Raw genomic sequence first — 15,800 nt, forward strand, 5'->3', positions numbered from 1 at the left:
CCAGAAGGATACTATGGTTGATAGTATCGAAAGCCACCGAAAGATCCAAAAGGACCAACAGAGTCACACTTCCTCTGACAATTCCCAACTGGAGATCATCCATCAGGCTGACCAAGGCAGTCTCCACCCCATAGCCCGCCCGAAAACCAGTTTGAAATGGGTCTAGATAATCAGTTTCCTCCTAGACTGCCTGGAGCCGAGGCCACCACCCTCTCAATTACCTTGCCCAGCCAATGGAGGTTGGAAACAGGCCTATAGTTGCTCAACTCTGAGGGATCTAATGTAGGCTTCCTTAGAAGAGGTCTAATGATTGCCTCTTTAAGACAAGGAGGCATCCTGCCCTGCCTCAGAGAAGCATTTATGATTTCCACCAGGCCCTCTACAACAGCCTCCCTGCTAGATAGAACAAACCATGTTGGACAAGGGTCAAAAGAACAAGTGGTAGGCCTCACCGCTCCAAGCAACTTGTCCACATCCTTAGGAGTCACAAACTGAAACCGATCCAGTTGAATCATGTGAGAGGAGTTGTTGGGCACCTCCAGTTCAGACATCAGATTAATCGTGGAGTCTCCATCTAGGTCGGCTCAAATCCGAGAGATTTTATCTGCGAAAAACTCTTTAAACACATTGCAGTGGGTAACTGATGACTCCAAATTCTGGTTCAAGGGAGCTTTAGTTTTCAAAACTAAAGAGCCCCAGATGCTGTAGCCTTGCCTCATAAGGAAGGTGCTCCAGGCCCCTGATCATCTTGGTTGCCCTCTTCTGCACATTCCCCAGTTCTACAATGTTCTCCTTAAGATATGGTAACCATAACTGTACGCAGTACTCCAAATGTGGCAGCACAATAGCTTTGTGGTGTAGTGGTTAGAGTGCTGGACTAGGACCGGGGAGACCTGAGTTCAAATCCCCATTCAGCCATGAGACTAGCTGGGTGACTCTGGGCCAGTCACTTCTCTCTCAGCCTAACCTACTTCACAGGGTTGTTGTGAGAAGAAACCTAAGTATGTAGTACACCGCTCTGGGCTCCTTGGAGGAAGAGCAGGATATAAAATGTAATAATAATAATTTTCAATCCCCTTCCTAATGATCCCTAGCATGGAATTGGCCTTTTTCACAGCTGCTTACATTGAACTGCATTTGCCATTTTTTCTCTCACTTCCCCAGTTCAGAGAGATCCTTTTGGAGCTCCTCACAATCTGTTTTGGATTTCATTACCCTAAATAGTTTAGTGTTGTCTGCAAATTTGTCTGCTCGTTACCCCAACTTCCAGATCATTTATTAACAAGTTAAAGAGCACTGGTCCCAGTACATATCCCTGGGGAACCCCACTTCTTACTTCCATCTATTGTAAAAACTGTCCATTTATTCCTACCCTCTGTTTCCTGTCCTTCAGCCAGTAACATAGTGTCCACGGATGTGTGCACACACATGCATTATATTATTGTATAAATGTGTGTGTGGGGGGGGGAATTAATCAACAGAATGTTCTGACAGTTCAAGATAATCTGTGGAGAAACCTGTGCTTACCATATGCATAAGGAACTGGTGTCATTGGTGGCCAGTTGCAAGGTTCAAACCCTCCTCAACTGATTTCTGCCAATAAGATAGCTTTTACAAGCTCTATAAGTGGCTAATTTTTAAAAACGTTGCTCACTGGCCTTACTCATTTTTGTTGGCATTTGGGTCGCTAACCTGGTCTGATAATGTCACAGTCAGAAAGGACTTTGATTCTCCGGTGAATGCCATTGGCTTAGTTGCTCTGATGGTACTGTGGCAATTTGGGATGCTTAGTAATGTCATGGTGTCACAATAGAACATGGTGCATGCACATGACTGCCTTTGAGCCATCAGAAAAGCTAAGTCAATGGCATCCTTGGAGCAGTAGTCACTGAGGTGAATAGCTTGACTGAAATAAAAGCACATTTTCACAGCCTAGGCTCCTTGAGACTGTTTGACTTACAGCAATAGGGTTTCCTCCTTCTATAGGACTCACATACATACAGAGACTCCAAATGGTACAGATAAACCTGATTGGTTTATTCAGAGGATCATTTTGGAGAATGAAAAAGAAGTAGCTATTTTTTATACAGCCCACAACACAATACCACACAAGTCACCTTTCCAAATTATATGGCCTCTTGCTTCATAGGTAATAAAATGCACAATACCTATTCATTTGAGACAACCTTGAAGCAGTCCCTAGCTCAGTGACTTTAACCAAATTTCTAGATGCTGGGTTCCTATCAAGCATTTGATTTTTTTAACCTGAAGTCAGCAGTTGTTCTTATCAATCTTAGGCCATATCAGCAAAAGGTCAACTTTTAAATGACAGGCTGATATTAAAATACAGAGCCTTATATGACAACGCATATGCATTAGCAAGCTGTAATTTGAAAAGGTGTCTTTTGGCCATATAGTTTAATTTGTGTTAAGAACAACAGTATGGAAAAAAGCTAGCACAGCTGCAGTTGTTGCTTGTGTGTGAGCGGTTGTTCACACCCTATTTCAGGTCAAACTTAGAAAGTGTAGCAGAAAAACTGGTGTTTTTGGCAGAAAGATCAAAATATCCAACAAATCAGATGTCTGCGTTAGCAAAATTGTCGGTACTGCCGGAAGAGACACAGAAAGGACCAGTGTCTACTCACTTGTGTTAAAAATGTCCTGGAAATTGAGCCTTTCCTGGAAAATGGCATGAATACTTCAGTACCAGTAATGGCAAAAGAACAGATCAACAGATACATTTACAAGAGGTTGCCGTCCAGAGACAAGACATGAAGAGGCTTTGGGGTTAATCTGAAAATGTATATTTAGCATGTCTATATGTGCCACATTGATAAATTTCAAAGTGTGTTTTCTAATGGACAGAGATTCACAACAGAGCCCATCTTTTCTCTCTTCTTTTTTCGAGTGGGGGGAGCATTAATATGGCCGGGCATACAGATTGGTTCTTCTCTAATTTTGTGTATTAGTTTGGTTTGATCAAAGTTCTATCAGGCTTTCTGTCAAAGTTTAAGCTATAGTGTATACTCAAGAAAAAAAGCAGAGGTCTTTCAAAGTTTGAACTTACAATCCAAAGATGATGTTGGGTGCAAGGCAAGCTACGGTAGTTGGGGAACATAACAAAAGGACACAGGCCTAAACAGACAGGTATCATAATACTCCTGGATATTGTTGATAGGTTGTGTGATCAGAAGCAAGGATATTGGAAATTGGAAGCAAGGATAGTAAAGCATGTGGATTCAGAGGCAGGCTTGAACAGATTCAGGCCTCAAAAGTCACAGCAATGAGTCTAGAACTCACATGTTTAAACAGAAGTTGTACATCAAGACCTAGGGCAGTGATCTTAACTATTTTTTAAGCAGGGGCCACTTTGGCAAAAAACTTCAATGTGAGAGTTACTTCCCACTGTGTTGAGCTCTGCACAGTACTGTGCTTTTCTCTGTGCTGGGAAAGCCCTTTAAAAGAGACAGAGCCTTCTCTGGGAGAAAGCCCTGGGAAGGGCTACACTTCCCAGTATTCTATGCATGCCTTCCAAGATGGTTCAGGGATTCAAGAGGACTTGGTTTCCCTTAAAGGAGTCCTCTCCCCCCCCCCCCCCCGGTGCTGGGCAAAAATGCAGCACTGCATGGTGGGAACATGCAGAACACTGAACTTGAGTTATGTATATGTGAGAGACCAGTTGGATTTTCTTTGTGCTAGTGCCCCACCTAATGGCGCAGCAGGAAAATGACTTGACTAGCAAGCTGGGCAGCAGCAATATAGGAAGATGCAGAAAGGCATCATCTCATACTGCGTGGGAGATGGCAATGGTAAACCCCTTCTATATTCTACCAAAGACAACCACAGGGCTCTGTGGTCACCAGGAGTCGACACCAGCTCGACAGCACACTTTACTTTACTTTAGTGGCCCATTACTTGTGGACTAGAAGTCACTTTATAGGAAGTTCCCACTGACTTGTCTTTCTGACCCCATAAGCAGGGTTGTGCAGCATGCAAGATGTTTAATAAATTTCCCAGTTTTCTCCCCCACCCCACCACCAGCTTGCATGCATAAAAAAGAATTCTTTCTGTTCCTCTATTGCTAGATACTGACCCCATGTTTAGTGGGCTTATCTTTTGTCTCCTAAACCGGGTCTGTCTTCTTGTGCCACTGTGCCAGCGTTTCTTTAACTCTGCTGCCAGCCTTATAGTTGCTTCATTTTTTTATGCTGCACCCTGTGCAACATCTGTTCTGGATGGAGGGTATGCCTGCGTGGAATTATTAGTCCCAGCAGAACTCTACGCAGTGAATTTGTGACCCCTGTGAAGCAAAGGGCAAATTACTTGGAACATTTATTCCATTGTTTAAGGCAACTGGATCACTAAATTATATGCATGTGCATCTTAAGACTTAATGGGTTAATTTTTGTAGTGCTGATGCAGCATTAATTTGATTTAGTAATTAAGAAGTGATTTTATTTGCAGTGTCTATATATGTTTATTTTAGAGTAGCAAACTTTTTAACATAAAAGCATGAGTAGTTCCTTTCAGTTGAATAGGCTTGTAATAAATGGGTTAGGGCAGCAGGAAGTGTTCCTGCCAAGCAGCTCTCGTACTTTACAAAAAGCCGCAGTAGACATGAAGAGAAGCAACTCCCCCCCCCCCCCGCCTTGTATTTCTGTGTGTAAGAATGCAACCTTTTCATTCTTTGGTGAAAACCAATGGAAGTTTGCAGGTGTTTCTTTTTTCCTCTATTTTCTTGGCTTTCCTGGGCTTTGTTTCAGGGCCTGGGGGAGGATGAGTTGTGAATGTGATGTGACTCACTTGACTCCTACTCTCCTCAATTCCTGTTCTGATTGGCTCTTGCTTTTTATAGCAGCCTGGCTCTGGAGTACTCGAGCTTAGCTTCTCCTCCTTTCTCCTTTCCCTGCTGTTTTGTTTTGTGGAAAAGGACAAGGAGCAAATGAATTTTAACTTTCCGCTGCTGCTGCTGCTGCTATTTTCTTTAAACTAAGGGACTGATAGAAAATTACAATTAGCCCTGAACTACATAAGTCCAGCTATGGAAAAGAAAAATACCCTTGCTTGATTTTGTTGGATACCGTAATGTAGTCTCCTGTGCTGTTAATAGGTGGAGTTATTGTTTGGCAGGAGTAACTGGTTTCTGTTCTATTATTTCCTCTACTTGCTGGAAATGTTCCTTCTGTTCCTGTCTCTGCTTGTGGCATAGCATTTTAAATCACTAGATAACACAGTTGATGTTTTCAGAAAGCATCTTTTAAATGACTGATTAATGGCTGAATGCATAAATAAACTGAAATATGGAAAATATGTGTTTGCTCTCAGCCACCTATACTTTAATTTTCACTTGTAGGTTTTCAGGTAAACTCAAGTAATAAGTTCAGTTAGAAAATAGTTCCACAAAACATGAGACAGGCTTTCAGATAGCCACTTGCCTAATAATAGCCACCTTCAGATAATCCAGTTATGGAAACTTCTGTAAAATGAATGAGGGGTATTTCTTTCTTCTAAAAAATTCAGTTTACTGCTAATGACCAATACATATATTTTTGGCCGGGTGGGGTGTTAAGGTAAGCTAGTAACTTTATGCCTTTACTTGAAAGATTGGGGGGGGGGGGCGTCCTGTGGGAAGACCAAATGCCTCAAACAGTCAAGAGCCATAGAGTTCTAAAACAGATGACATAACTCTGAAATACACACTTCTTTAATCTGATGTGAATGAGAAAGATCTGATGAAAGTATGAGTTGTGAAGGTAGTTTGTCGGTGGTTTTAAGGGTTGACCATTGAAATAGGTGGGAGTGGTATCCAAGGACTAGAGACAAAGCCCAGAGCTACAGGTCTGTAGGGAATGGGATGCTGTAATAGTTAGTTCAGGGCTATTCCTTCTGGAAACACTGACTCAGATAGAATGCCTGGTGATAAGTGGTGAACTGCGAATGTCCTAGCTATATTATAGATCTCTATACAATGAAGGAGTCTGTGGAAGATCTTCACTTAAATGCATCCAACTTATCATTTGAGTGCCATATTACTCTTGTTTATTGTATTTGGTGGTTGGTGGATAGGCATTGGCAAAAATTTAATTAGTTTTCTAATTTGATGTGTGCAGTGTTTCAATTTTAAAGTAGCCCATAATTTCTGTTTCATCTGAGTACCAAGGAGACATCAACCAGAACTTTAGCCTTCTATAGGCAATGACAAAGTAGTTTGAAGCACTTCAGTCATCCAAGTCACCAAATTTTTCTGCATTTATTTTCTTGATCTCAATAGCATTGCAGCATAACCTTACTCTCTTTATTAAGAACCCTGTGAAGTCTCTGAATGCATTGCAGGATCTGTGATTCAAAGCACTCTCAACTGTGATAGATGACTTAATGATCCTACAGATTTGTATAACGGTGATGGTATAGAGTAAGTTGCTTATGTTAATATATATTAATAAAACAGTCATTGAAGGACATGGGACAAGTCCATATAGTTGACACCCTTGTGTGTTGCAACTTAAATAATGTAATTATTTGCATTGTTTTGTGTTTTCTCTTGCTAGAAAAGAGTGGTTGAACAGCTGCGAAAGAATCTGATGGTAAAACAGGAACAACCAGACAGTAAGTTCCAAATACAACCATTGGCACAGTCAGAAAATAAAATACAAACACCACAACCGCTACAGCTACAGCAGCAGCAGACCACTGCTCCCTCTCCAAACCTGCTTGGATCACAGGTAAAGTATTGAAAGTGTTACCTTGATATTCAAAATATGCTCCTTAATTAAATTGGAATTTATCTTTGTATAAGGATCATAAAATAAAATCAATCTTGTGCTATGATCCAGTGCATGCCTGATAGGAAGTATGTTATATTGCTCATTGGACTTGCTTCTAATTATACACGTATAGCATTGGGCTACCGTGCTAACAAAATAATATTTAAGTGACACATAAGCACTTCATGATCTTGTTCCTAAAAGTGTATCACCTTCCTCTCTTCCTCCTTACCCCTTCAGAGAAGGTTAAAATTAAATTGCTCTTTTTTAAGAAGCAGTATTATTAGATCAGGACTGGACTGATTTGTATGATCTTGTATGGTATGTATATTTTTAAATATTCTGCTAGGACCTCCATGGTCCACTGATGGTTATTTAAATTTGCAAAGCATGAAGGGATGCTTTTAACATTTAAGGCATAATTTCTCAGTGCTCATGATTGTGGCATTCACTCTTAGTTAAGAACGTAAGGAGTGCCTTGCTGGATCAGACCATGATCCATCTAGTCCAACATTATTTGTAATTATGCTGTATGAAGAGGTGCTCAGAGAATAACAGTAACAACAATAATAAACTATTTGTTAGCCACCCTATAACAAATTTTTCCTGGGAGGCAGCGAAGTGCTCATCTGTTCTTTGAATAGTATTAACTTGAGATTCTCTGGTTTTCCTAGGAGATACTTGGTTGTCTCCTCTCTACTGCTTTGGTCTAGGACCTCCAAGAGTATATAGTCAAGACTCAGCTCAGATGCTGTATTTATTATTATTCCTCACTAGTAGAGGAAAAGCTTGCTTCTAGATCTCTGAATATAGTGTTTCACTGAACATAACTGTTTGTTTTTTAAGCACTGTGTGAAATGACCTCTGAATTAGTCGTTTTGTTGTACTGGATGTTCCGGAAGGGGAACTTCGGAAGGGACTATGTGATGTTATGTTCAACTTCTGTTGGCATTTAGCACATTTATTTCTACCCCTAAGATTTCACTTGAAGTTGTGCTACTGGACTTGTGCAAATATGTATTGGCATTTTAGAGAGCAGCTTATCAGTGCACAGTTACTGCTGAAGTTTGCACATGTACCAGAAGAAGAAAAACCATGGGGATTTGCCTGCTTTGCATATCTTATAATCAAGTCATGTTTAGATACTTAAAGGCCGATATTGAGACTAAGTGTAAATGCAGTGAATGCTAGGCATGTGCTCCGGGGGAGGGGCCATTATATTCAATCTCCCCTCCCCTCTGTAGCTTTGACACCTGGAAATATATACCTGAGGGCTGCATAACCCTTGGGGACTCCTTTTTGGGAATCTCAGTCTGCTACAGAGAGAAGAGGTGATTGACAAAAAATGCCCCTCCCCTGGAGCACCCATGTTGTGTTGCTGCACATCCACTTAGTCTGGATGTTGGCCACTATTACTAAAGAATCTGCAGAATTATTTTTAGTTTGTTTACATGTTTCTGTTTGATAGTGCAATTGTTTCTTAGCGAGGTCCACTTTAGTTGGTTTTTTTCCAGTTTAACTTCCTTAAAAAAATTAGCTAGTTTGATATACACACAATTGCAGGTTCTCTTTGTTGGACTACCATTAGTTCGACGATTAAACTTAACGTGATTTTTTAAATTGACACCTATTAAAGGGATATTTAAATATGGGAGGGCAAAGTGTGCCATAAATATCTTAGGAATTTTACAGGTAAACTGTGAGCCTTTTTTTAAAAAAAAACACTATTGGCATCTTCATTTGTTGTTAGGATTTCAAATGGAATCTTATGTTTTTCTCTGTGTTCTACGTGCTGCACTTTCAGATTAACTTCCAGGTCATTTGTTGTTTTTGTATAGATATGTTCAAAGTTAAAGAGCCCTCTAGTGAAACTGCCTTGAAATTGCTACTGTTCTTTCCTTGTAGATATCCAATTAGAGTGGTTCTTAGGAAGCAGTGAACTGCAACCTATTCCTTTAATATGTGTTGAGAATAACTGAGTGTGTTTGCATCCAACAGCATTCTCGTAACCTAGGTTACAAGATCTCTGAATTGCCTAGTGAGATTTCTGCAGTGCTTCCCAAAATGCTTTTCTTTAAAAGTTGCTAAAAATGTACCTTCTCTCTTCAAAGAATTACAACATTTCCCACATTATACAGCAACTTTAAACAATACTTTCTTCAAGAAAGGATGTTAGCAGACTGTGGTCATTCTGTTCTCCAAAACAACAGAGAAAGGATGCAATGGGAACAGCATCCTCACAACTACAGTCTGCATCCTCTCAGCTGGAGGCTTTCTCATTGCCACTGCACCTGCACCGGGAGTGGGAAGTGGTTTGGGGCAATCTGTCCCGTCTTTGGAAGGCATTGGGCGCTGCTGAAAGTAGAGAGAAAAAGTCAGCTCTGTGAGCACAGTGGCAGTGGGAAAGCCTTCAGCTGCGCGGATGCAGCTCCCATTGCGTTCTTGCCTGTTGCTCTGAATGTCAACCAGTATCTTTTTCGATGAAAGTGGAATACACTAGGTAATAGGAGCTAGAGACAAACATTGTCATAATATTCCATAATGCATTGTAGGATTGCTGGAATTCCTTAAGGTGGTAACCTTGCTGAAAATTATTATTTCACAAAACTGAGGTTAAAAATTCCTAGTTCTAATAGAACACCAGCATTCAATCCATAAATGGAGTGTCAGAAGTCCAGAGTGGTGGCTGATGCAAGGGGTGGCTGCGGCTGGGTCTGACTTGCTCGCAGGAGAAGTGGTGGGGGCGATGCTGCCAAATCCTAGGAACGCTACAACATTGTTTTCAGAATTTTGTGGTCCACTGCCTGCACCTGGGGAAAATATGGCAAAGCTAGACTTAAGGAAGTTTGGGGAGGAATAGCGGACAGAAGGGGTTGAGGCATCAAGCAAGAGGCAGGAAAAGAGGAACCAGGAAGGTTTAAGCAAGGGAAGGCTGGGCATGAGCTGCAGGCAAGCAGAATGCCAGTGGGGTGCCCAGGCGGCTTCACACCAGGACTGTACTGCTGGGCTGGGGGAGGGCAAGGTTGACAGGGATCTCCCTCCCCTACCAGCTCTGAGGCCTTGAACGAGGCCAGAAGGAAGTGCAAACAGAGAGAGGCTCTGACACAGATATTACTCCTAATAAAATATTGACTTCCAATCTAAAGCACCACAAAGTGACCATTCCTCCTTTTCTGAGCTCTTCAGTGAATGGCTCTTTACATTTAGAAAGCTGCCTAGGACCCATTATAATTAATGCCTTGTATTTGTTAATTAATTGCATACCTTTTTAACATGATATGGATCAAATTCACATTGATGAAATGTGGACTGCTGCATTTGCTCTGCTGTAACATTGCAAGAAAGAGTTGTTGTTTTTTGGAGATAGTGCAGTGACTCCAAGTAATAAAGAAGCAGTGTAGCTATTATTTGGTTTGCTGGAATAAAGTGCATAACTCTCTAGCCATCCTTATTTGTGTTAGACAGAGCTGGGAGTAGGATCAGCCTTATCAACCAATTAGTTTACTGTACAATAAACAGACTTTCCCCCATTTGTTGCACCTTCAAGGCTGTGTTTCTGGTAGGAATTTATAATATTTTAGCAACACTCAAGCAACCTTTTTCTTGGACTTGAAAAACAAAATTCTCCCTCGAGCTATTCATCACAGTAACAATGAATGTGTTATGTGGAGTGTGGTTGCGTGAATCTGTCAGGCATCTTCTGGATATTGTGACTTTCCTTAATGACAAAGTACAACTGTTCCCTTTTTGTTCCCCAACTCCCATGCCTTTATAATTTTCTGAATGTCTTCAAATATTGTTTTTAGTATTGTAATGTTAAAAAAAAATTGGAAGTTGTGCAGTCCTGCTTTTGTGCAGATTTTTTAAAGTGGAGCAAACAACAACTCAGTTATTCCCTCAAATCTGTTGTCATTGAAAAAGGGCTTATAGTGCGGTGCAGCTATATATGGAGTGGGCTCTGGGACAAAATATGAAGGTGGGTCCCTGCCCCACCACTATGGGCCCTTCTTCCCTCAGGGGCCCATTTGTTCCCCACCCTTGTTCAATTTCTATACCCCTGGCTTGTAGGAATATCCTCACAGAAGCTAAAATGCACTTGTGCTGTGCTTCACATGCTCATGTTGAAAGTCACACAGTGGGTGCATGCCAGGGAGACAGTATATGTGCGGAAGCACATGGAAGCAAGACACTATGTATTAAGAATTATGTCTCATCAATGTGTGCAAAATTGTACATGCAGTTCACTGACTGCATGATGTAAGCAATGGCATAGTACTTCTTTTGTGATTGCAAATGTGCATGTGAAAGATTTTGTGCAAAATATCCATTGATTAGTGGGTGATTGGATACAGTTTTTCACAGACAGGGATAGCAGTGTATAAAAGCTTGGCTATAGTATCTCCATTAGATTCCTGTATTCTCTCTTGTTTTTGAGAATAAAATCTTTTCAGCCCTGGATTAATAGTTCCAAACTCTTATTGGGCAAGCCTATGGTCCAACCATGCCCAGCATAAGGTTGGCATATTTTTAGTGGTGTAAAAGAATAATAATAGTAATAGTAATAGTAATAATAATAGTAATAGTAATAATAATAGTAATAATAAAAAAATAAATTCCAAAGCACACTAGAGCAACACATCAGCCACTTTCCCAGCAACCTTGGCAACGCTGCCCACACAACGATGGGGTGGCATGACAAGCATGTCTTCAGCCAGGCATGGAATGAGTCAGTCCATTCACAGTGATGGGAAGACGCCCCTGTGATGTCATCATGTCACACACACAACCTGCCCAACATAATGATGCCACAGCTCCCTCAACTGCATGAGACATTGTGGCACAAGTAGCAAGGGAGCCCAACACTAGAGTGTTTGAATTCTCTTATATCACTTACACAAGAACGCTCCACTAATAACCACCTTTTTGACTGCATAATACAGAGAGGTTGTCTTTGGGAGACAGTTGTAGGTACAAGAAAGCCACAGTTGCACTTTTATAGGAGTAATCTCCAATCATGCACTGCACAAAGCTCTTGACTGGTGACTCGCAAGGTGAGTGAGGGGGTGAGAGTGCTGCCATTCCCTCAGCCTCCCCCGCCGCTGTTGTGGGGGAGAGAGTGCCCCAACTGAGACATCACTTCTCCATCCCCTGTAGGGATTTGCAGTGGAACTGCTTGTTCTGCTCTGTGTGACTAGGCTGTGATCCTGAAAAGCAAAAGGGATGGTGAGTTGTTTAGCCTGCAGTTGCAACCCACCTACTTGTGGAGGTTCATGCCCTCCAGTCCCTCCCCCACATTCTGCACAATGCATACATACTCTGTGTCTCCTATATGGGAAGTATTGCTATTACCTGTTAAAGGGGGTAATGTAGCCAAGATTCAGTTATCAGGTTTGAAGAGATCTGGAGACATGGGAAACATTTGCAGCAGTTGCCCTTTAAGCATTGGTATAACACATACACCCCTTCCTTACCTGTGTGGCGTACATTTTCCTTGAATCTCAAGGTGGAGTAGAAGTTGCGGTTTAGTGTTTGTGTGTGGAATCTTGAGGCAGAGTACCTGTAGGAGTTCTGAGAAGTCGCGTGTTAGCCATCTCTTTTTCTCAAGTGTGTTACAAGTCCAGTTTGTCGGTGCAAAGAAAGAATTCCTTTTGTACGAAGTACCTTTTCCCCAAAGTTGCCATCTTCAAAGTTTCTCCTTGTGTGCACAGTGTGAAGCTAGCAAGATACAGTCTCATGTCCTTTCATTTGAGTTACACGATCCCTCTCTGGGATATACTGGGTGGGTGCGATTAGCTATAGAGTTAGTCTGAATCTTAAAATCCATTGGGGTAAAGTGGGTGGAGCAGAAAAACATGGGGGACAACATATTTTGGCTGTCCATTGGGTTCAATAGAAACTTTTTAACTTGCATGACTTCTATTATAGGTGTAGCATTATAACTGTGTAAGGTCCAACAGCAAGGTTATAAGATTTGGTGTAAGTTAATTTTTCCCACATGGGTTGCCACCATGAGGGCCCTTTGCTGCCATGTCCACCATAACAGTATGCTGGCATATCCATGACATTAGGTTCTACTCATGGCTAAGCAGTGTCTCAGGCTACACTGCTTTAGGGGCCTTCTGCCCCTCCAGCTGATGTAATTTGAGCATTGGATTGCACCCTCAACGTGTACTTTCTTTTTCTCTTAGAAAACTGTAACTACAGCTTCTATGATCACCACTAAGACACTACCTCTCGTCCTGAAAGCAGCAACAGCAACCATGCCTGCCTCTGTTGTGGGTCAAAGACCTACAATTGCCATGGTGACTGCCATCAACAGCAGCCAGAAAACTGTCCTTAGCACTGATGCACAGAGTACACCAGTCAACCTCCAGACAACAAATAAAGTCGCTGGTCCGGGAACAGAGGCTGTCCAAATAGTGGCAAAAAACACAGTCACATTGGTAAGCAGGCTCTGTGGCTTAGTGTTCAGTGTATGCATCTACAGGAGATTCTTTTAAGCCCAGTTTTTCACAGTGAATACATAAACTTCTGTGTATGCAAGGGTGTTGTGAAACTTGGTTTAAATTAGTATGGAAAAATATTTTTGCTTTAATGGCTTCATATCATTTACTATTTTAGTAACTGATTCATGTCATTACTATTCTAATAATTCATAATGTATCCTTGGCACTTGATGTGTGACAAGATAATAATGTGAAATTAATTTTCCCCTGTGTTATTTTTACAATGCTTCTATTCTGTAGTTCTGGAAGGTTGTGTACTGTCTTCCCTTATTTGGTTGGTGTGGCTTCTCATCTTGGATTACTATTCCAAATTTGTGTTCCTTCCATTGCTTGCTTGAAAAAAATACTGAGGCTCACCTACATTGGTTATTATTTGTAAACTGCCCCAGGCTATTCATTTAGATCAGGCAGTATAAAAATGTAACAAATAAATAAAATACATTTTCGCTTTTTGCTCTTTCCAGGCCCACAAATACAACATCCTGTATAATGGGATCTTGCCAACATTTCTTTTTCCTGTGGAGTGGGCTTTGCCAGGGATAATGTTGTGACTGTATCATAATTCTGAGAATCAGTCTCATGAAGAACCAAGCAGTTGAAACCTGTTAAAATTTTAAAAGTAACTTTGAATTGAATATCTAACTTAGTGAGTGAGATTATGCATTTAAAGCAAGCCATATAAAACAGAATTTTACTATTGAAATAAAATAGATGCAGAGCTGTAGCTTTAAGTAAATTCATTTACTACCTTTCTGCTGAGGTGTGGCCAAGATAGTGTCAGGTGAGCAGCTCCCTTGAATCTCTCCTGGGATCTTAAAAATACTTTTTATAGTTTTAATGGATTTTTAGAGATTTTAATGAAAGCCTTAAGCTGGAAACAGCAGCATGGAGGTGGATTTGAGTACCTTTCTGTCTCCTATTCCAAAAGTAATTGGCTTTGGATGTAAACTGTGTTCTTCTAGTTCCAGAGAGAACCAAAAGCCTGTGCTCCTTGTTGTTAAATAACTGAACAAGTACATCACCCTGATTTTTCTAGCAGTTCTAAATATTAAGTTTTATGCTTTCTTATCAGATGTTTCAGAACATTTCCCAAGTTATTTAGCCTTGACACACTTTTAGAAGTAAGCATCACGTGAAGCTCCATTTGAATGGGCAGCCAAAACTCATTTTACTTTCTGCTGTTTATTAAACTTTGCCTCATAAAGCAAATATGTGAATTCTGAAGCTTCAGAGAGAACTGATTTATTTTTTAAAACAGTAGAGGATTTACATCTTGATGAAACAAAAGGGAGATTAGCTTCATTCCATCTATGTATTTAGAATAGCTCTAATATTAGAGCAAGTGTCTGTTTACTGTGGGAAAGGCCAGTTGTGTTGGAGGAGCTTTACTATCACTCATTAAATCCATTCCTTTGCTTACATCTTTCCTTATTCCCCTCCTGACCCCATTTTTGTTGTTTAGCAGGTTCAAGCTACGCCTCCTCAGCCCATCAAAGTGCCACAGTTCATCCCTCCACCCAGACTTACACCTCGTCCAAATTTCCTACCACAGGTGAGTCTGTCCAAAACAAATGAAAGTGGGAGTGAAGAAGGGAGGAAATAAACATTAAATGAATTGGCTGTATATGTAGGATGACTATATGCAGCTCAGAGAGGTGTGACTTTGATTTGATAAAGGACAACACCAGATGTTCCATGCACTCAGTAACAACACTGAACTCTATGCAGTATGTTTTCCAAATTAAATCTCTACCTTCGCAAGCATATTTTTGTTTGCCCTATTGTTTTTGAGGCTTACAATGGTTCTTTAAGAGCTGGATGAAAGTAGAGATGATGAAGAAATGGCTTCCTTGTTGTTAAGTGCTGAATCTTTCTCAATTTTGCTTTGACTCAGGATCTTCTATTTAATATGAAACTTCAGCCATTTTGCTGAGCAAAGCACAACTATTTGTAATCTAATCTAATGTAGTTTGCTCCAGCTTCCTTTGTTTCAAAGAGGAGCAGATTTAGCAAGGAAAGGCTGCTTGAAAAAGTAGAGCTTTTCCACACGTTGGTTTATTCCATTTATTTTTAAGCTCCCGCCTTACTTGACCATGGGCTCTTGTGCAGGCTCTGGATGCCTGCATTGGATTCTGAAGAAAGTCGTTGTCTCTTCTTGTGAGTTCCAGCACTCCAGCAAGATACAGAGCACTGCCCTCACACTATTTTTGCAGCAATGCCTACAGATCAGTGCTTACTTTCCGATCTCTTTTCATGACCACTTTTAAGTTGTTAAGTAAAGTGGGAGCTTAAAAAGAAACTGAATAAACCAACATGTGGAAAAGCCTTTTTGTTGCTTGGAACTGCTCTGGGTATCATTCCTGATGAAGAAGGCATTGTGTGATCACTCACTTGCAGCATTTAGATGGCTTGTTTCAGTGTACTGTATTACTTGTTGTTTCTCTCAGGAGATGCCATTGGCATCTCACTGAAGTTGCATCTCTTCTCTCTTCCAACTCTTTATTTTTATGGAGCTGGCTGTTACTCAGAT

The 15,800-nt window shown here is 40.9% G+C and overlaps 1 protein-coding gene across 7 annotated transcripts in view; it reads left to right on the forward strand.

The window, feature by feature from the left end:
- PHF21A (PHD finger protein 21A) overlaps positions 1–15,800 on the forward strand; it is a 282,942-nt gene that overhangs the window by 201,905 nt on the left and 65,237 nt on the right. For 5 of the 7 annotated variants that reach the window (XM_053285532.1, XM_053285528.1, XM_053285529.1 and 2 more), the window contains 3 exons: positions 6,549–6,722; positions 12,953–13,207; positions 14,733–14,822. In XM_053285532.1, coding sequence (XP_053141507.1) covers positions 6,549–6,722; positions 12,953–13,207; positions 14,733–14,822 — 519 coding nt within the window. The remainder of the gene's footprint in view (positions 1–6,548; positions 6,723–12,952; positions 13,208–14,732; positions 14,823–15,800) is intronic. The other 2 variants (XM_053285534.1, XM_053285531.1) reach the window with 1 other exon arrangement.

This window comes from Hemicordylus capensis, chromosome 1 (genome assembly GCF_027244095.1).
Source record: "Hemicordylus capensis ecotype Gifberg chromosome 1, rHemCap1.1.pri, whole genome shotgun sequence".
NCBI lineage: Eukaryota > Metazoa > Chordata > Lepidosauria > Squamata > Cordylidae > Hemicordylus > Hemicordylus capensis.